This window comes from Callorhinus ursinus, unplaced genomic scaffold, assembly GCF_003265705.2.
Source record: "Callorhinus ursinus isolate GAN/ISIS: 27379988/994484 unplaced genomic scaffold, GSC_fseal_2.0 scaffold10, whole genome shotgun sequence".
In the NCBI taxonomy this organism is placed as follows: domain Eukaryota; kingdom Metazoa; phylum Chordata; class Mammalia; order Carnivora; family Otariidae; genus Callorhinus; species Callorhinus ursinus.
In genome coordinates this window covers 58,826,690-58,849,593 of record NW_027397072.1, presented here as the reverse complement: position 1 = coordinate 58,849,593, position 22,904 = coordinate 58,826,690, and the positions used below count along the sequence as shown (strand labels likewise).

At 35.6% G+C, this 22,904-nt stretch overlaps 1 protein-coding gene and 1 long non-coding RNA gene across 6 annotated transcripts in view; one reads left to right on the top strand and one right to left on the bottom strand.

Moving 5' to 3' along the window:
* WDPCP (WD repeat containing planar cell polarity effector) overlaps positions 1-22,904 on the bottom strand; it is a 447,045-nt gene that overhangs the window by 213,989 nt on the left and 210,152 nt on the right. For 4 of the 5 annotated variants that reach the window (XM_073897650.1, XM_073897651.1, XM_073897652.1 and 1 more), the window contains exon 14: positions 54-105. The exons of the other annotated variant lie outside the window; for it this stretch is intronic. In XM_073897650.1, the coding sequence (XP_073753751.1) occupies positions 54-105 (52 nt within the window). The remainder of the gene's footprint in view (positions 1-53; positions 106-22,904) is intronic. 5 annotated transcript variants of the gene reach the window in all.
* Positions 21,297-22,904, top strand: part of LOC141373613 (uncharacterized) — a 44,706-nt gene continuing 43,098 nt past the window's right edge. The window contains exon 1 of the long non-coding RNA XR_012379814.1: positions 21,297-21,361. This is a non-coding gene — a long non-coding RNA (uncharacterized lncRNA). The remainder of the gene's footprint in view (positions 21,362-22,904) is intronic.

Sequence of the window (22,904 nt, the reverse complement as noted above, 5' to 3'; positions counted from 1 at the left end):
TGTGAGGACACAGTGAGAAGGTGCTAACTATGAAACCAGAAGAGGGCCCTCACCTGAATGTGACCATGTTGGTATCCTTGATCTTGGACTTCCCAACCTCCAGAACTGCGGAAAATAAATTTTTGTTATTTATAAGCCACCCAGTCTGTGGTATCTTGTTACAGTAGCCCAAAAGGACAAAGACAACCTCTGTGTGCCAGACCTTTTTCCTGGCCTCCAGTAAGACCAGGGACACACATACAGGGATAACACATTCTTCAAGCTGGAGAGTGTTAGCTCTATGCCTTGGAAGCTTGTGTTCATTCCTTACAAATAAGGTGAATTGGACATGAATTTACTGACTCCTGCTATATCCCAGTTGGTATCTAATGATGGTTACACTAATGAAAAACTAGTAATGAACTAGCTCCTTTTAATGCAAATTAGTAAAGTAGTTTTTTTTCAAAATCATGGTTATATTTGCATTCATTTAACATTTCCAGTCCTGCTCCTATTTCCCAAAGTTTTTTCTAAAATTAGCAATTACAATTTATATTTGTAAAATAACTTATAGATGTAAAAGTGTTTTCTAGTAATTGTTTTAATGGCTACAACACTCCCAAGAGTTTGATTTCCATTTTACAGATACAGAGCTTATCAAAGATCTCTTAGTCTTTGGTAAAGCTGGGATGAAGAATCATATCCCTCCAGTTTTCTTTTAACTCTACCACCAACAGCTTAGATGCAATTAAAGGAAATCAAATTCTTCTCCATTTTCCTTGCAGGTTACAACTTATTACACTCATCCCCCAAACTTCTCTAATGGTCTACCTCAGTCTCTACTTCTTATTAGTCCTATTAATACTTTCTAGTCCCCCAAAAAAGCCCCTGTTATTAGGATGTACTTAGCTTTGACATATTTCATCTTCCTCCTTGGAATCACTATATCTCTTACTTATCCCCTTTCTTCATTCTTCCTATTATCTTTATCTATCCCTCTCTTCCTTCCTTCCACTATATTCTCTCTCTATTCCCTCTCCCTTCCTTCCTTTTTTCACCTTCCCTCTTTCCTTTCCCTTAACCTTCTTTTTTCTCCTTCTCCTTCCCTTTTTATGTTCATATCTCAATACCATGCCCCCAATGTTTGAATCTTAGCATAATCCAACTACATCATTCTGGCTCCAGTTCTACATTTAAAAATCCACAATGTCATCAAATAGTCTTGCAAAATTTCCCTCATGCTTACAAAATACAAACCTGCATTTCCAAAGAATATGCATAAACTTTTTAAAAAATGTATTTTCAAAAAGTCCAGTTAGAAAATAAACAACGGACATGAAGATATATTTTACCAGAGGATATACAGATGGAAAATTAACAGACAAAAACATCATTAGCCACCAGGAAAATGGAAATGAAAACTACAATGAGGTATCACCACATGTCTATTATAACAGCTAAAATGAAAAACAGTGACAATGTCGGCAAGGATGAGGAGAAACTAGATATTTCATATACTGCTGATAGGAAGGCAAAATGATACAGCCACTCTGAAAACAGTATGGCAGCTTCCTATAATACATTATATGTTAAAAAAAAAAAAGAAGAAGATAGTAGGAAGGGAAAAATGAAGGGCGGGAGGAAATTGGAGGGGGAGATGAACCATGACAGACTATGGACTCTGAGAAACAAACTAAGGGTTTTAGAGGGGAGGGGGGTGGGGAGATGGGTTAGCCTGCTGATGGGCATGTATTGAATGGAGCACTGGGTGTTATTCGCAAACAATGAATCATGGACCACTACATCAAAAACTAATGATGTGGGGGTGCCTGGGTGGCTGTCATGAAGCGTCTGCCTTCGGCTCAGGTCATGATCCCGGAGTTCTGGGATCGAGCCCCCCGCTTCGGGCTCCCTGCTCCATGGGAGGCCTGCTTCTCCCTCTCCCACTCCCCCTGCTTGTGTTCCCTCTCTCGCTATCTCTCTGTCAAATAAATAAATAAAATCTTAAAAAAAAAAACAACTAATGATGTCATGTATGGTGACTAACATAATAAAATAAAAAATTTTAAAAAATCTATTAAAAAAACCCTATTGTTAATTTTCTCTGGTATTTAGAAAACGCAAGTCTTTGTTTAGCTCAAGAAAATTTCCACCAAATAGTTCTTCAATGATGACTCCATTTTTATTGGTTCTTCTTCTGAAATTCCTAATATTTAGAGGGATGCTTGGCTGCCTCAGTCGGGGGAGCATGCAATTCTTGATCCTGGGGTCATGAGTTCAAGCCCCATACTGGGTGTAGAGATTACTTAAAATAAATAAATAATTTAAAAAAAAGAACACATGCTACTTTGCATATGACTTTGCCAGCACAGTCTTGGGCATTTATCACAGAGGAATGGGAATTCACATCTACGCAAAAACCTGTACATGAATGTTCATGGAAGCTTGATTTGTAATAGCCCCAAATTGGAAATAACCAAAATGCCCCTGGATAGGGAAATTCCATGATATTTAGAATTGTTCTTAACAGAATAACATTTCTTAGGAGAGTTGAATTAATACAGGACTAATATTAAAAAGTAGTATCCGTTAAAAAATTTTTAAGAAATTTGTCTTTCTGCAAACAGTGCAAAACAAACCAAACCTGAGCTTTGCATTAGACTAAAGGCAAAACAATGGAAGCCTGTGTCTTGGTGTTACTTTAGTTATGTACTTGGTTTTATTTTACAGTTAGGGTCTCAATGTTAGATGACATTAGTGAACATTTTTATATCTAACAAAAGTTAATCAAGAAAACTACTTAAAAAGAAAAATGAAAACTACTTTTATTCCCTTGCCCAAACCCTTACTGACTTTTTTATTTTTTAAATTCTTTCCATTTTTCCCCAACATGAAAAATTCTTAAATTGCCACAATACCTTATGCCATAGATTATTTTTGTTTTTATTCTTTATTATAATTATGAATGTAATACATAAATATTGTCCCTTTTCAAAATTCAAACAATGCAGAAAAAGCAAAAATCCCCTCAGAACCACTTCCAAGTTCCGAGCCCAGGTATAAGCAGAAGCAAATACTTTTATTATTATGGATTGTGGCTTTTCATACCTTTACTGTGACTTTACATACATATTAAGTATCAAAATAAATGGTATAAAAACATACCATTTTAAGAGGGGTTTCCCTTAGGCATCTGTATCCAGTGAGTAACCTCCAGTATTACTCCCTCTCGAGGAAAACCTTTTATGTTTCACTAACCTCTTACTACTCAGCTGCTTCTCAATAGTCTGTGTTTATCTCTGAATACAGGCACTGGTGAAGCATTGTCAGCAAAGTGCTTCAGGCCAAAAACAGATGTTAATTAAAAATGCTGATAACCCATGGCACCTGTTGTTTCACCCTTCTTTTGCTCTAGCCCCAGTCTGCCAAATCCCATCCTTTATTTCAGTAATTCTCTGCACCTTTTCTTCCATTCCAGCTGTAGGTCTTCCACTGTAGTGATCATTTAAACTTAATAGGAAAGCCATGTTTTACTGAACAAACCTGTCAGGATGACTACACACACTGCTCAAGGAATCCAACGTCACAGCTCTAAGAATGAACTACATTATAATGATAAATGTCAATTGTCCGGACGTGATATCGCAACAATTTTAACTATGGGAACAGGAACTTAGACATCATTTAAATGTATGTCTCTCTTCCATCTCTCCTTCAGATCTCAATAGAGATTTTTCATGGCAGGACAAGATGGAAGAAAGGAAGGGAATATGTCTAACACTGAGAGAGACCAGGTCAGAATTCACAGTGACTTTAATCACGTAGACATGGAGTTAGAAAAGATTAAAGTTCTTGAAGAATAACTACAGTTAAGTCACTGAAAAGGAAATAAATTATATAAAAGTGATAAGATGGGGAAGGACATGAAGAGTCAAAGATTTGCACAGTGGATCATATAAAGTACTTAAGACTTATAATGTAATATTGTGGGCTAAATAGCTAATGAAGTAATAAATGTATAAGCTTGAATAAACTGAAACTGATCATTGACCACTAACTATAAATTATACTAAGCATGGGGCTGCCACCTCAGCAGATACAACAATATAAAGCTTTAAGCTCTATTCTGCACTTTTGGTATAGTGGAGGATACCCAGTAAATAAATACTTGTTGAGTGAATCAGTGTTTTTTTCAAAAACTAAAGAAAAATTTGGAGAAGATTCCACAGAAGCAAAAATAAAGAAGTGGTTTGAAACTAAAACCACCTGAGTGTGGTTCACACTATACCAAGCACCTGTGTCACCACACAGGGTAGAAAACTCCTACTCAGTTGTATGTTGGTAGCACATGACCTGCCCAAGCACCAGCCTTATCTTTAATTCTTTTGCAGACAATACAAGTGAGGGGAGTGGAAATAAAGAATAACAGTGAGGACAACACTGACAAAGGTTAAAGCTGTACTTATCAAAGAGAGACGGGATGAAGCAGCAAAGCTCTAAGATTCATAGCATCTCTACAAAAGGCAAATTTACTTGAAAATTTGGAGTGGAAGAGGAAGGTTTTATTTTTTTTCCTTTTTAATGAGGTAATGTTACATGCATATACAGGTAAGATCAATAGAATCCCATTTTTCTGGCAGTTGTGGGTGGGGTGGGAAAGGGAGAGAGAGGTAAGAAAGGATGCCTGAAAATAGAAAAACATTGTTCTAAAGAAAATGTGTTATTCTTATCTTGGTCATCAGTGATGTATTTATTAATATTGCAGTCTTATGACTATGAATAGGACCCAGTACTGTCAGGAAAATGAATTATGCTAATGACGCTGGTCTGCTAGGCTCTGCTTCTCCAATGAAGTTTAGGAGAGGCTGAATGTGTGAAATCTGAGTTGTTAGTACAGATTTGAAAAATGAACTTGCCCCTTCAGAGATTAGTTTATTTACTTGATGTTAACACAGAAATTTTGTTTCCACAAATTAAATAAAATTTCTTAACCACTGTGCTTGCATGAATGTTTCATTTACACACTAGGCTATTCTGAGGAATATTTTCTGCTTCAGTTTTCCTGTAACATAAAAGCCTCTAAAGATCATCATTTGGGGTAAAATTTTAGTATTGTTCTTCATTTGTGATCAAAAACTTAAAAAATTAGAAATTAAAAAATATGTAGATGAGTACAAAGAAAAACATAATTATCATTGTTAACTAATCTAGATACATACAGTTGACCCCTGAACAGTGTATGGGTTCGGGGCCTGAGCTCCTACATAGTTGAAAATTCATGTATAACTTTAAACTCCCTCAAAACTTTTTTTTTTAAAGATTTTATTTATCTATTTGACAGAGACACAGCGAGAGAGGGAACACAAGCAGGGGCAGTGGGAGAGGGAGAAGCAGGCTCCCTGCTGAGCAAGGAGTCCAATGCGGGGCTCAATCCCAGGACCCTGGGATCACGACCTGAGCCAAAGGCAGACGCTTAACAACTGAGCCACCCAGGTGCCCCTAGACTCCCTCAAAACTTAACTACTAATAACTTATGATTGACTGGAAGGCTTACCAATAACATAAACTGTCAATTAACACATATTTGTATGTTATATGTATTATATACTGTATTCTTACAACTAATTAAGCTAGAAAAAGTATTAAGAAAATCATAAGGAAGAGAAAATACATTTTTAGCTTTGTACTATATCAAAGAAAATCCATGTATAAGTGGACCTGTGCAGTTTAAAACCATGTTGTTGAAAGGTCAACTGTATATACTTATATCATTAGATGTTTTCTGATATGCACAAAATAATCACCCTTGTTTTTATAAAATGGATATGTTTTCATAAAAAAGAATTCAAACAATGGAAAAGGGCAAAGATCAAAGTATAAGTCACTCCCACATTGCAATAAATACCCCAAAATTTCCATTGTTCACATTAGGCATACATCATCCCAGACATCTTTGTATAGGTATATAAAGTAGATGGAGGGATACCAAGAAATTCTTTACGTAAAAGGGCTTGTTATACATCCTATTTGTTAATAAAGAGAATAAATTTAATTTTGCTTTAAAGAAAAAAGAAAGGCAGTTTTGTAGGATTAACTTCAAATATTTCTCTTTTTCTTAAGATTTTATTTACTTATTTATTTTAGAGAGAGAGAGAGCAAGGGCAGAAGCAGAGCGGGGAGGGCCAAGGAGGGGGAAAGAATCTTAGAGTAGACTCTGCGCTGAGTGTGGAGCCTGATTTGCGGTGGATCCCATGACCAATCGTGAGATCATCACCTGAACTGAAACCAAGGACACTCAACCGACAGCCACCCAGGAACCCCTCAAATACTCATTTCTTTTTCTTTTTTTCTTTTTAGAGATTTTATTTATTTGAGAGAGAGAGCATGAGCAGGAGTGGGGAGGGTAAAGGGAAAGGGACAAGCACCACTAAGCAGGGAGCCTGATGCTGGGCTCTACTCCAGGACCTGGAGATCATGACCTGAGCCAAAGGCAGACACTTAACTGACTGAGCCACTCAGGTGCCCCTCAAATATTTATTTCTTAATCACAGGCTATTTCCTAAAAGATCCCTTCAAGGTTAAGAGATTATGAAAAATATTCAGGCTTTTAAAAAGCTCTGTGTTCCTTTTAAATAGGATTTACTGACTCTGTTTTGAAAGATAATGACTGATGTTTTCTCCATCTCCCCTTCCTTTAACTTCCAACTCTTAATACAGTTATGTTACTTTTATATTATCCAAGATAATACTCAATTACATTTCTAATCATAATTTCTAAGTTGTCTACTATTAGTTGACTCACCAACGGATTGCTTACCACCATGTTTCTTTGTTTTTCCGTAAGATTCTCCATTCTTGAGGAGACTTTTATTTAAACTCATTATTAAGCATTTTTTCAATGAAAGGTTCAGAGATGTTATATTGTCTGAGGACTTTAACATTTGATGTATTTGCCTGAAATATCACCTAAGTAAAATACTCTTGGTTTGAACTGCTTGATTTTCTTTTTTCATTTCAGGGACTTTTTTCTTGTATTATATATTTGAGTACATCTTTTCTTCCCATTATCCTAATGTTGAATTATCTGTCTTCTATATCTAATACATACTTGTAATTGCTTTAATCTCTTTGCCTCTTTATCTACATTCACTGTGATTATCTAAAGTCTGTCCTAATTTCCAATGGTATCTGTTCTGTCTGGTGCTCTTTCTATTTTTTTTAACTGGAGCATTTAGACCATTTACATATAATGTGATTATTGATATGTTTTGGTTTTAAATCTTCCACATTACTATTTGTTTTCCAATTGTCTCATTCTTTGGTTTTTTTTTTTTCTTTCCAGTATTCTTTTGGATCAAGTATATTTAATGATCATATCCTATCTCTTTATTATCAAGATTTTTCTCTTCTATATTCTGGGAATAAGCCCAAGGTTTCAAATGTCACTGTAAGAATGATTTCATGTGATTACTGCTCAGAACATAAGAGAAATCAAGTTGGAACTCATGTGCATCTGTAAAATAGCAATGCCATTATTTTGAAATAAGCAACTTATTGTAGTATGCAATTTGGGGTCAAGTTTTATTGTTTACATTTGCTTCAATAGTTATGGTAGAAGTAGTACATTCTAGTAATGTAAGGATGGTTTATTATTAGGAATCTGTCAATAAAAGTGACTATCCTTACAAAGGGAGAAAAGTTACATATAATCCTATCTGAAGATTACCAAAAGGCATTTAATAAGATACAAAATATGTTTCCGCCCCTTGGTAGCTTAGGAAGAGACAAATGTTTGGCTAACATGATTTAAAAATACAACAGGGAGGATTCTGGGAAGATGGTGGAAAAGGAAGCACTAGGCATTGGTCTCCCCACCTAGACAGCAATTGCCCCATCAGAATCTGCCTGATGTAACTATTTTGGAACTCTGGAATCTATTGAAGGCTCCTAACTTCCAGGGGAAGACTTGGATAATAAACTGAGACTAATTTTGGTCAATTTCAGCTCTTAACACAGTAGCAGTTAATCATCCCCTACCCCCATCCATATGGCAGGCATCTGTGCATGTATTCCTGGAGCAACTTTCACAACCGTGGGAGCTAGGATGGGGAAAAGGACTCTGTCCTCCAAATATTGGGGAACTGTGTTTTGTTAATTGCTGCTCCTGATCAGAGACGTGCAAGGAAGTGGGGGAGCCACCTTTGATGCATCTCCTCCCATTGTTACAAGCCCTTTCTCCTTTGGCTGAAATGAATTTCACAGGATTTCAAGGGCCCTCTTCCCCCCTCTTCATCTTTTGCTTTTTCCTCTTTTGAGAGTAGCCATCAAAGACTAGGACACTTAAAAGCCATTACATTTGTAGTAAAATTAGAAAGTGACACTGCACACCCAGGTAAAAAGCTCAGAAATGAACTGAGAAGACATTAAGTTTATATTTTAGGCTGATTCTTGGCACAGCGACATCTAAAACAATCAAAAAACAAAAATAATAACAAAAAACAGTAAACCTTGGGAAAGGAAGAGAATCTGATTTCCAGAGTTAACCAAATTATTACATTCAAATGTCCAGCATTCAACAACAAAAAAATCATAAGGCATACAAAGAAACAGGAAAGTATGGTCCTTTCAAAGAAAAAATAAATCAACAGAAACTGTCTGTGGAAAAACATAATGGCAAATATACTAGACAGCTACTTTAAAACAATTGTCTGAAAGATGCTCAAAGAACTAAAGACATAAAGTAAAAAAAAAAAAAGTGAGTAAAATGGAAATCTCAACAGAGAGAGAACCTGAAAAGAAACTGAAAAGAAATTCTGAAGCTGAAAAGTACAACAACCAAAATGAAAACTTCACTAGATGGATATGAGGCAGATTTAACCAGGCAGAGGAAAGAATCTGTAAACTTAAAAAGAGGACAATCAAGGTTCAGAAACAGAAAAAAAAAAGATGGAAGAAAAGTGAACAGAGCCTTAAGGACCTGTGGGACATGGACCAACATATGCATCATAGGAGTCCCAGAAGAGAGAAAAGAGCAGAGAGAATATTTGAGGAAATAATGGCTGAAAACTTCCCAAATTTGATGAAAGACAGAAATATAAACATCCAAGAAGCTCAATGAATTCTGAGTAAGGTTAACTCAAAGAGACCCATACAGACACACATTATAATCCAACTTTCAAAAGTTAAAGAGAGAATGTTGAAAGTAACAAGAAAGAAATGAATTACACATAGAAGAGATCCTCAATAAGACTATAACTAGATTTCTCATCAAAAACTTTGGAGGCCAGAAGACAGTGGAAAGATATATTCAAAGTACTAAAAGAAAAATATTTGTCAACCAAGGATCCTATATCTAATATAACTGTCCTTCAAAAGTGAGGGAGAAGTAAGACATTCCCAGATAAACAAAAGATGAGGCAGTTTGCAACCACTAGACTTGTCTTGGAACAAATGCTCATGAAGATTCTGTAGGGTGAAATAAAAGGACACCAGATAGTAACATGAAGCCATGCGGAGAAATAAAGGTCTCAATAAAAGTAAATACATGGAAAATTATAAAAGCCATTATTATTGTAACAATGATTTCTAACTGTACTTTTTGTTTTCTATATGATACATTAAAAAAAGACAATTATTAACTTAAGACTAGTGTTATTATAACTGGTTTGTAATTCCACATCTGGTTTTCTACACAGTTTAGGAGACTAATGCATTTAAAAGGATTGTTAGTGTATGTTTTGGTGCACACGATACGTAAAGATGTACAATAGTCCCCCTTTATCTGTGGTTTTGCTTTCCACGGTTTCAGGTACCCATGGTCAACTATGGTCCAGAAGCCAGTGAGTAGTAGCCTAATGCTATGTCACAATGCCTGCATCATTCATCTCATTTCATCTTATCATGTAGGCATTTTATTATTTCACATTATCATAAGAAGGGTGAATGCAATATAATAAGATACTTTGAGAAAGCGAGACCACATTCATATAACTTTTATTACAGTATATTGTTATAACTGTTCTATTTCATTATTGTTGTTGTTTATCTATTACTGTGCCTAATGTATAAATTAAACTTTATCACAGGTATGTATGTATAGGAAAAAATACAGTATATATAGAGTTCAGTACTATCTGTGGTTTCAGGCATCAGCTGGAGAGATGGAACATATTCTCCATGGATAAGGGAGACTACTGTAATTCTTTGTAATCAACAACTGAAAGGGGTGGGGACAGAACTGTAGAGAAACTGACTTTTGGGATGTTATTGAAGTTAAACTAGTATAAATTTAAGTTAGAGTGTTATAACTTTAGAATGTTATCCCCATGATAATCACAACAAAAGTAGGTATAGAAGATACACAAAAGGAAATAAAAAAAGAGTTTAAACATTTCACTACAAAAACTCAACACAAAAGAAGACAGTAATGCAGGAAATGAGGGAAAAAAGCACTATAGCACACACAGAAAACAAACAGCACAATGACAGAAGTCCCTCCTTATCAGTAATTACTCTAAATGTACATGGTATAAATTCTCCAATCAAAAGAGAGACTGGCAGAATGGACAAAAACACATGACCCAAGTATATGCTGTCTTCAAGAGACTCATTTGAGACTCAAAGACACAAACAGATTGAAAGCGAAAGGATGGAAAAAGATATTCCATGCAAACTAAAAGAGAGTAGGGGTGACTAACTGAAAGAGAGTAGGGGTGGCTAAACTAATAGACAAAAGACTATTTTTTCTTAAGATTTTATTTATTTATTTGACAAAGAGAAAGAGAGCACAAGTAGGGGAAACGGCTGGCAGAGGGAGAGGGAAAAGCAGGCTCCCTGCTGAGCGATGCAGGGCTCAATCTTAGGACCCTGGGATTATGACCCAAGCCAAAGGCAGATGCCCAACTGACTGAGCCTCCCAGGTGCCCCACAAAATAAACTTTAAATCAAAAAAGGTTACAAGAGACAAAGAAGGACATTATATGTTAATAGAAGGAGCAAGAATATAAAACTATTATGAACGTTTATGAACCCAAAGACAGACTATCAAAATATATGACGTAAACACCAAAAGAATTGAAGGGAAAAAAGAAGTTCTAAACAATAGTTGGAGACTGCACGATCTCACTCACAATAATGGACAGTATAACCAGACAAAAGATATGCAGGGAAACAGAGGACATAAACAACACAATATACCACCTAAATATAATAAACATATACAGAATTCTAGCCAACAATACACACATTTTTTTCAAGTGAGCATGGGGCATTTTCCAGGACGTGCCATATGTTAGGTCACAAATTACATCTCAGTAGGTTTCAAGGATAGATTTCATACAAATTATCTTCTCTGACCACACCGGATGAAGTTAGAAATAAATTACAAAAGTAAAACTGGAAAATTCACAGAATTGTGGGAATTAAACAACACACTGTTAAATATATATATTTTATTTATTTATTTGAGAGAGAGAGAAAGGGAGAGCACCAGCAGGAGGGGCAGAGGGAGAAGCAGACTCCCCACTGTGCAGGGAGTACAATGTGGGGCTCCATCCCAGGACCCTGAGGATCATGACCTGAGCCAAAGGCAGATGCTTAACTGACTGAGCCACCGAGATACCCTAAACAATACATATTTAAGCAACCAATGGATTTGAGAAAAAATCACAAGGGAAATTAGAAAACACTTAGAGATGAATGAGAATGAAAACATAACATGCCAAAACTTACGAGATACAGTTGAAAGCAGTGCTAACGGGGAAATTTATAGCTATAAATCATTAAAAAACAAGAAAGATCTCAAGTCAATAATCTAACTACAATTTAAGAAATGTTCTAGAAAGGGGCACCTGGGTAGCTCAGTCATTAAGCATCTGCCTTTGGCTCAGGTCATGATCCCAGGGTCCTGGGATCGAGCCCCGCAATGGCTCCCTGCTCCACGGGAAGCCTGCTTCTCCCTCTCCCACTCCCCCTGCTTGTGTTCCTTCTCTCACTGTGTCTCTCTCTGTCAAATAAATAATAATAAAATCTTAAAAAAAAGAAATGTTCTAGAAAAAGAACAAAAAGTCCAAAACTAGCAGAAGGAAGGAAACAATAAAGATTAGAATAGAAATAAATGAATAGAGAACAGAAAAATAGAGAAAAACAATGAAACAAAACCTGGTTCTTCAAGAAGATCAACAAAATCGACAAACTTTTAGCTAGATGGACTAAGAAAAACAGACGACTCAATTACTAAAATCAGAAATGAAAGTAAGAACATTACTACTGATTCTACAGAAATAAAAAGGATTATAAGAGAGTACTATGAACAACTGTACATCAAAAAATGGAATAACCTACATGAAATGCACAAATTCCTAGGAAGACAAAGCCTATCAAGACTAATAAATGAAGAAACAGAGTCTTGAATAGATTTATCATTAGGTAAGGAGATTAAATTAGGAACAAAAAAATCTCCCAACAGAGAAAAGTCTGGGCATGACAGCTTCACAGGTGAATTCTACCATACATTAAATAACTAATAACAATCTTTCTGAAACTTTTCCCCAAAAATTAAGAGGGGCCACTTCCTAACTTATTCATTAAGGCTAGCATAACCTAGATACCAGACAAAAACACTAAAAGAAAACTATAGACAAATATACTGTATGAACGTGACACAAAAATAACTTCAACAAAATACTAGCAAACAGATTTTAATAGTATATTAAAAGGATTACACATTATGACAAAGTGGGATTTCCTGGAATGTAAGGATGGTTCAACATACAAAAATCAATGAATATATTCTGCACATTAAAAAAATGAAGGGGAAAAGCACATGATGATCTGAACTGATTTGGGAAAAGCATCTGACAAAATTCAACACCCTTTCATGATAAATACTCAACAAAATATAAATAGAAGGACCTCCATCAATCTAATAAAAACCATATATGAAAAGTCCTCACTAAACATCATACTAGATGGTAAAAGACTGAAAGCTTTTCTTTTAAGATAGGAACAAGGCAAAGATGCCCACTCTTGCCACTTCTATTCAACATAGCACAAAAATTCAAGCTAGAGCAATTAGAGAAGAAAAAGAAATAATAGGCATCAAAGCTTTACTGTAAAGGAAGAAATAAAATGATCTCTCTTTGCAGATGATGTGATTTTATATGTGGAAAAACCTAAAGATTCCACACACAAAAAACACTGTTAGAACTAATAAAAGAATTCAGCAAAGTAGCAGGATACAAAGTCAACACACAAAAATCACTTGCATTTCTACATAACAAAAATGAACAATCTGAAAAGGCAGTAACAAAATCAATTCCTTTTACAGTAGCATCAATAAAATACTTAGGAATTCACTTTAACCAAGGAGATAAAAGACTTGTCCAATGAAAACTACAAAACATTGCTGAACAATTAAAGACAAGAATAAATGGAAACATATCCCATGCACATGGATTAGAAGACTTAATATTATTAAAATGCTGATAGCACCCAAAGCAATCTTCAGATTCAATGAAATCCTTATTAAAACCCCAATGTTGTTATTTGCAAAAATAGAAAAACCCATCTTAAAAGTCATGTAAAATCTCAAGGGGCTCTGAATAGCCAAAACACTCTTGAAAAAGAAGAGCAAATTGGAGGATTTACACATCTTGAGATCCACTTACTGCAAAGTAATCAAAACAGTGCAGCATTGGTGTGGTATTGGTGTCCAGACATATAGACCAATGGAGCAGAATACAGAGCCCAGAAATAAACCCTCACATATATAATGAAATGGTTTTTGAGAAGGGTGCCAAGATTTTTCAATGGAGAAAGGACGGTCTTTTCAACAAATGGTGTTTAGAAAACTGGATAGCTACATGCAAAAGAACAAAGTTGGGCCCTCACCCCACAAGCATATATAAAAATTAACTGAAAATGGATTAAGAACCTAAATATAAGATAATAAAACTCTCAGAACAAAACATAGGATAAAAGCTTCACAACATTTAATTTGACAATTTCTTCTTGGATATGACACCAAAGATGCCGGTAAATAAAGAAAAAATAGACAAACTGGACAGTATGAAAATTTAAAAATTTTGTGCATCAAAAGACACCATTCACAGAGGAAAAAGGCAACCTACAGAATGGGAAAAATATTTGTAAACCATATATCTGTAAGGGATTAATGTCCAGAATATATAGAGAACTCCTAAAACTTAACAACAACAACAACAACAACAAAACAACCCAATTGAGAAATGGGTAAAGGACTTTGGGAACACACTTTTCTCCAGATGTACAAATAGCCAATAAGCACATGAAAAGATGCACGACATCACTAATCATTATGGGGATGTAAATCAAAACTGCAATGAGATATTACCTTACACTCATTAGGAGGGCTACTATTAAACAACAGAAAATAACAACTACTGGGGAAGATGTGGAGAAATTAGAACCCTTGTGCACTATTGTTGGGAATGCAAACTAGTGTAGCTATTGTGGAAAACAGTATGGAGTTTCCTCAAAACATTAAAAATAGAACTACTTTATGATCCAGTAATCACTACTGGGTATTTACCCAAAGATTTCAACAATACTAATTCGAAAGGATATATGCACCCCTGTGTTTTCTGCGGCATTATTTACAATAGCCAAACTATGCTATGGAAGCAGCCCAAGTTTCCATCAATAGGTAAATGGATAAAGAAGAGGTGGTATATTCCAGATAGATAGGTAGGTAGATAGATGATAGATAGATAGATAGATGATAGATAGATAGATAGATAGATAGATAGATAGATAGATAGATAGATAGATATTCCATTTTATATATATAATGGAATATTATTTGGCCATCAAAAAGAATGAAATCTTGCCATTTGCAATGACATAGATGGAGCTAGATAATATTATCCTAAGTGATATAAGTCAGAGAAAGACAAATACCATATGATTTCACTCATATGGAGAATTTAAGAGACAAAACAAATGAACAAATAGAAAAGAGAAAGAGGCAAAAGAAGAACGGACTCTTAATTAGAGAGAACTGATGGTTATGGGTGGGGGATGGGTGAAATACATGATGGGAATTAAAGAGTACACTTACTCTAATGAGCACTGAGTAATGTATAGAATTGTTAAATGACTATATTGTACACCTGAAACTAACAGAACACTGTATGCTAACTATACTGGAATTAAGATAAAAACCTTGATAAAATTTTAAAAACCAGTATGTATTTCAAAACAACTCAGTATCATTCTAAATTATGAAGGAATAGCAACATTTTCATTGAAGTCACAATTAAGAGTATCTTATTGCCACTGTTATTTACTAGACAAGAATGAGCAGTATAAATAAAGGAAGGAGAAAATGATGATTATTGTAGACAACATGACTGTCCACTTTGGGTAGACAAAATAACTGAATGTTCAGAAAGGTAATCCACTAAAACATTAGTATACAAACATCAATAGTTTCTGATATACCAGAAATAATAAATTAGGAAGTTTAATTTAAAAATGTCCTACCCATAATAGCAAAAAATACAATAAAATATATAGGAGTAAACATGAAACATATGCAAATAAAAATATATCTGGGGATGTAAAGGAAAACTTGAATAAAGAGAGAGAAATCTGTTACTGAACAGAAGAATTCAGTATTATAAAGATGTTGATTCTTCCTAAAATTAATCCATATATTCATGCTATTCTATTTTTTTTATAGATTTTATTTATTTATTTGACAGAGAGAGAGAGAACACAAGTAGGCAGAGAGGCAGGCAGAGAGAGAGGGAGAAGCAGGCTCTCTGCTGGGCAGGGAGCCTGATGCAGGACTCAATCCCAGGACCCTGGGATCAGGGCATGAGCCAAAGGCAGCCACTTAACCAACTGAGCCACCCAGGTGCCCTTATTCATGCTATTCTAATCAAAATCCTTATGAGATTTCGTTTGTTTAGAACTTAACAATAGGACACTAAAGTTCATCTGAAATTTTATTTATTTTTTTAAAGATTTTATTTATTTATTTAAGACAGAGAGACACTGACAGCGAGCACGAGCAGGGAGGAGGGGCAAAAGCAGGTGCCCCGCTGAGCAGGGGCCCAATGCGGAGCTTGATCCCAGGACTCTGGGATCATGACCTGAGCCTAAAGCACCCGCTTAACCGACTGAGCCACCCAAGTGCCTCCTCATCTGAAATTTTAAAGACTTATTATAAAGCAGAGAGATGCTGAAGAGTTCTTCATATTGTACACAAAGTTATAGTAAATGAAATGGTATGGAGAGGGCATGCGGATAGATTATTGGAAATAAATAGAGCCCATAAATTAAATGCTGATAAGACTAAGCAGGCAATAGACATACATTTAATGGGCCAGATGTAAAAAGCAATAAGAACTCATGGGGTCTGTAGCAAAAGGGAGAATATGAGGGAGGGGACATGTGCTAGTCTGTTCTGATTGTTGTCTGAAAAATCCAGGTTCAGTTTAACAAATAATCTGGTAGGGTTTTTTTTTTTTTTTTAAGAGAAATAATGAATTAGGTTTTTATGCGATGTCAAGTTTTATTTTTATTAAGTAAACTTTACCTCTAACACAGGGCTTGAACTCACGATCCCAAGATCAAGAATCACTTGCTTTGAGGCACCTGGGTGGCACAGTGGGTTAAGCAACTGACTCTTGGTTCCAGCTCAAGTTGTGATCTCAGAATTGTGGGATCTGGTGACGGGCTCCGCACTCAGTGTGGAGTCTGCTTAAGATTCTCTCTCCCCTCTCCCTCTCCTCCTCCTCCCTGCTTTCTCTCTCTAAAATACATAAATAAATCTTAAAAAAAAAAAAAAAGAACTGAAGAACTGCATGGTTTCCCAACTGAGCCAGCCAGGTGCCCCTGCAATGTTAACTTTTAAATGTTGACTCAAATTCTTAAAACGTGTGTGTGTGTGTGTGTGTATGTGTGTGAGCTCTTATGGATGACCATCACTTTGTGACTGCTACCTAAAGTTATTCTATAACTGTTAGTATGGAATAAAAGTAGGTTAACAAGTCATGAGAAAATTGTAAAAATGATGTTAGGACAAGGGCAGTTGGATCTATGTGTTCTTTCTTATGCCAAAATTATTTTCAGTGTTAGAAGAATAACAGGCAGAACATAAAGTCATAAAGGTGATTGAAATAAACTGAGGTATTTTTTTATAATCCCGGGGAAAGAAGATCTAAGAACTAAGAAACCATAATGCAAAACAATGGTATACTAGTTAACCTTATCAAACTCCTAAAGGAACAACAACAAAATGCATGTACTAGATTGAAAAACAAATGGTAATTTGGGAAAAAATATTTGCAACATATGAAAGATGATCAATAATATCCAAAATTTGCTTAAAAATCCATAAAAAAGATAAAAATGCCAATGGAATGGATAGACAATTTGCAACAAAAAGAATCACAAATGGTCAATACTTTAGAAAGATCCACACATATCCACCAAAGATATGTACATGAATAGCAACATTTTTTAATAATAGCTCTAAACTAGACATAACAGAATAATAGCCCTAAACTAGACATAACAGAAATGTCCCTGAACGGTAGGATGGATAAAATGTGATATATTCCAACAGTATATGTCATGAAAAGATAATATTCAGTAATAAAAATGAACCTACTACTGCCACATACTACTCTCACAAATATAATGTTGAGCACAAAAAGCAAACATGAAAGAAAATATACTATATAATTTCATTCATATAAAGTACAAAAAGAGGTAATACTAATCTTTGTTGTCAGAATTTAGGATAGCATTTACCTTTGGAAAGGAGAGAGGATGATTGGGCAGTGTCAAAAGGGGGTTTCAGAAGTGCTAGTAAAGTTGTTTCTTTACTGGGTTGGTGGTTATGTAGTTTATTTCATGATAAATATGATAATTCCATGAGTTATCCACTTACAATTTGTTCATTTTTCTGAATATATGTTAATTCAAGAAAAGATTTTTTTTAAAGATTTTATTTATTTATTTGAGAGAGAGAATGAGAGATAGAGAGCACGAGAGGGAAGAGGGTCAGAGGGAGAAGCAGACTCCCTGCTGAGCAGGGAGACCAATGCGGGACTCGATCCCAGGACTCCAGGATCATGACCTGAGCCGAAGGCAGTCGCCCAACCAACTGAGCCACCCAGGCGCCCTCAAGAAAAGATTTTCAAAAAGCAATTTATTTTAGGAAAAACTGATACCAAACAAACAAAAAGTAACAGTGAACAAATCAATAGTACATGTGATTTCATTACTCTACTAAATCTATGTCTCATATTGTATATAAGCATTCTTGGGAATGAATGAATGAATAAAGAAGATGTGATTTATATGTATACAATGGAATATTATTCAGCCACAAGAAAGAAGGACATCCTAAAATTTGCAATAACATGGATGGACCCTGAGGGTAATACACTAAGTGAGATAACTCAGATAAAGACAAATACTGTGTGGTATCACTTATACGTGCAATCTAAATAAAAAGTCAAACTCATAGAAACAGAGATTAAAGAAGTGGTTGCCCGAGGCTGCAGGGTAGGGAAAACAGGGAGATGTTTATAACAGGGTATAAATTTTCAGCTCTAAGATAAATAAGGTCTCAGGATTTAATGTATAATGTGGTGACTATAGTTGATAATACTGTACTGCCTTATTGAAATATGTTACAGAGTATAACTTAAATGTACTCACCAAAAATAAACAAATAAATAAATAGAAAAATAAGTGAGGTGATGGATGTATTCATTAATTAGATGAGAGGAATCCCTTTTTTTTTGCTGTTTTTTAAATTTAAATTTAAATTCAATTAATTAACATATAATGTATTATTAGTTTCAGAAGTAGAGGTCAGTGATTCATCAGTCTTATATAATACCCAGTGCTGATTGTATCACATGCCCTGCTTAATGTCCAACACACAGTTACCCCATCCCCCACACCTCTCCCCTCCAGCAACACTCAGTTTCCTATGATTAAGAGTCTCTTATGATTTGTTTCCCTCTCTGATTTCCTATTGTTTTATTATTCCATCCCTTCCACTATGATCCTGTTTTGTTTCCTAAATTCCACATATGAGTGATATTGTATGATAATTGTCTTTCTCTGATTGACTTCTTTCACTTAGCATAATACCTTCTAGGTCCATCCACATCATTGCAAATGGCAAGATTTCATTCTTTTGATGTCTGAGTAGTATTCCATCATATATATCACATCTTCTTTATCCATTCACCTGTCCATGGACATCTGGGTCCTTTCCATTGTTTGGCTATTGTGGATATTGCTCCTGGAAATGTTGGAGTGCATGTGCCCCTTTGGATCACTACATTTGTATCTTTGGGATAAATTCCTAGTAGTGCAATTGCTGGGTTGTAGGGTAGCTCTATTTTTAACTTTTTGAGGAACCTCCATACACTTTTCCAGAGTGGCTGCACCAGTTTCCATTCCCACGAGCAGTGTAAGAGGGTTCCACTTTCTCTGCATCCTCACCAACATTTGTTGTTTCCTGTTAATTTTAGCCATTCTGACAGGTATGGAGTGGTATCTTATTGTGGTTTTGATTTGGATTTCCCTGATGCCAAGTGATTTGAGCACTTTTTCATGTGTCTGTTGGCCATGTGTATGTCTTCTTTGGAGAAATGTCTGTTCATGTCTTCTGCCCATTTCTTGATTGGATTATTTGTTCTTTGGGTGTTGAGTTTGATAAATTCTTTATAGATTTTGAATACTAGCCCTTTATCTGATAAGACATTTTCAAACATCTCCCATTCTATCAGTTGTTTTTTGGTTTTGTCGACTGTTTCCTTCACTGTGGAGAAGCTTTTTATTTTGATGAGGTTCCAATAGTTCATTTTTGCCTTTGTTTCCCTTGCCTTTGGAGACGTGTCTAGCCAGAAGTTGCTGAGGCCAAGGTCACAGAGATTGCTGCCTGTGTTCTCCTCTAGTATTTTGATGGATTCCTGTCTCACATTTAGGTCTTTCATCCATTTTGAGTCTATTTTTGTGCATGGTGTAAGAAAAATGGTCTTCTGCATGGGGCTGTCCAGTTTTCCCAACAACATTTGTTGAAGAGACTGTCTTCTTTCCATTGGATATTCTTTCCTGCTTTGTTGAAGATTAGCTGACCATAGAGTTGAGGGTCCATTTCTGGGTTCTCTATTCTGTTCCTTTGATCTATGTATCTGTTTTTGTGCCAGTACCATACTGTTTTGATGATCACCACTTCATAATAGAGCCTGAAGTCCGGAATTGTGATGCCACCAGCTTTGCTTTTCTTTTTCAACATTCCTCTGGCTATTTGGGGTCCTTTCTGGTTCCATACAAATGTTAGGATTATTTGTTCCAGCTCAGTTAAAAAAGTTGATGGTATTTTGATAGGGATTGCATTGAATGTATAGATTGCTCTATGTAGCATAGATATTTTAGCAATATTTGTTCTTCCAATCCATGAGCATGGATTGGTACTAGAAGTTCTAGCCTCAGCAATGAGACAAGAAAAACTAAGAAAAGGCATCTGAATCAGCAGAGAAGAAGTCAAACTCTCACTCTTTGCAGATGACATGATATTCTATGTGGAAAACCCAAAAGACTCCACCCCAAAATTGCTAGAACTCATACAGGAATTCAGTAAAGTGGCGGGATCTAAAATCATCGCACAGAAATCAGTTGCATTTCTATATGCTAACAAGACAAAAGAAAGAGATATTAAGGAGCCATTCCCCTTTACAATTGGGCCCAAAACCGTAAGATACCTAGAAATAAACCTAACCAAAGAGGCAAAGGATCTACACTCAGAAAACTATAGAACACTCATGAAAGAAATTGAGGAAGACACAAAGAAATTGAAAATATTCCATGCTCATGGAAATTCTATATTGAGATCACACAAGTTCTCATAGAGGTGAGTGGCTCTCCCCTTTGAAGGAATCACCTTATTCAAATGATTTTATTCACTGGGGACAGGGAAGAAAGTGGGGATGTCTCACCGAATTACCTCCACATAGTTTATCTCTATGATCTATAGCCAAAGTGAACTTTTTATTTCTAAAGGGAAATGTTTGCTATACCAGCAATTGGAAGAGAAATTGATGTAACTGATTTTTGTGGTATGTTTAGAATCTTACAGATGATAAAGAACAAGTAAATTCATTCCTAATTGTGATCTTATTAAATAATTAAATTTCTCTTCATGTAGTCAACTTACATTTCACTAGATGGATGAAAACAATTATTTGAGTAAATTAAAACAAAACAAAAACATTCTCAGTCATCACCTCTCAGCACTGTCTTTCTCTATGCAGAATTTTTTACTAAACTGACTGAACTGTTTCATATGCTGACAAGACAAATTTCTCAGGTAAAACAAAAACACTTTTTCTCTTGCAAATTAGCATTAATGAAATTAATGTTTTATTGGCAAAAATGAATATCCCATCTATATAATGTTGTATGGTTCGTTCTTCTCAGTGTTCCATTTAATGAATAACACTATAATAGGATGGCTATATAGCTTTAGCAAAATAGGTCATTATATGTTCATCAAAGTTTGGCAGAATATCTGTGAAATTTTTCAGGGTACAGTTGAGAACCACTGATCTAGGGATGCCTGGGTAGCTCAGCCCGTTAAGTGGCCAATTCTTGATTTCAGCTCAGGTCATGACCTCAGGGTGGTGAGATCAAGCCCCACATCAGGCTCCACATCCAGTGGGGAGTCTGCTTGAGATTTTCTCTCTCCCTCTGCCCGTCCCCCTCCTTCTGTGCTCTCTCTCTAAAATAAATGAATAAATCTTTTTTTTTAAGATTTTATTTATTTGAGAGAGAGAGCATGAGAGAGAGAGCATGAGAGGTGGGAGGGTCTGAGGGAGAAGCAGAATCCCTGCTCAGCAAGGAGCCCAATGTGGGGCCTGATCCTGGGACTCCAGGATCATGACCTGAGTTGAAGGCAGTTGCTTAACCAACTGAGCCACCCAGGCACCTATAAATGAATAAATCTTAAAAAAAAAAAAGAATCACTGATCTATACTGATAACACACCAGAGAATGAGAAGAGTTGCTATTTCCTATCAAGCTCCATATCTAAAAATCTACAGATGCTACTATATATCATCACAGAGTATGGCACATCACAATGAAAGGGAGAGGGAGAAGTTAGTGAAGTGGTTGGTCTAAATGTTAAGGGCATGGATGACTAAAGATCCATTCCTTGGGTGAAATTGAGGACAACAATAACAATGATAGTAGTAATATGTGAAAGGAACTTATACTTTCTGCTAAATCTTCTTAAAGGAAAACACATGGTAGAAAAGTCATAAGTAGGTCTTTGGAAGTTGGAAATCATAGACCTTTGCTGACATCATTCTGAGAAGCAGGTCAGATTGCCTTAAAAACAGCTATGACCTATTAGAGAAACCCAGTAAGGCCACCCTGGCCTACAGGAGGTTAGAGAAAGATTATACAATTTCCTTTTTTAACTGTGAAAGTAATGGCAACAATGGACAGGGCTTTTAGGGTTTTTAAAAATGTGTTAAGAGGCTTCCACTGCTGGGAATATATGATAGAAATATTTTTCCTACATCTCCCTCTAAGTACAATTTAAAAACCTGGACAGTATATATAAAAACAAACATAAGAAGACTGAAAGGTGGGGAGAAAAAGGCAAACCAGCTTAGAAAACTTGGGACCCAAGGAACGACACAATGGTGTTTCTGGATTTTCTTTTTGCCTCATACATTCCAACTTGAAGCTGAATAAGTCAGCAATCCCAAAATGCCAATAGGTACAGAGAAAGAAAAAGCACCCCAAAAACCCTGATCCTTTATCCAAAGAACCAAGAAAGGACAGCCTACCAAGACTGAAAATAAAATAAAGTAAAATAAAATAAAATAAAATAAAATAAAATA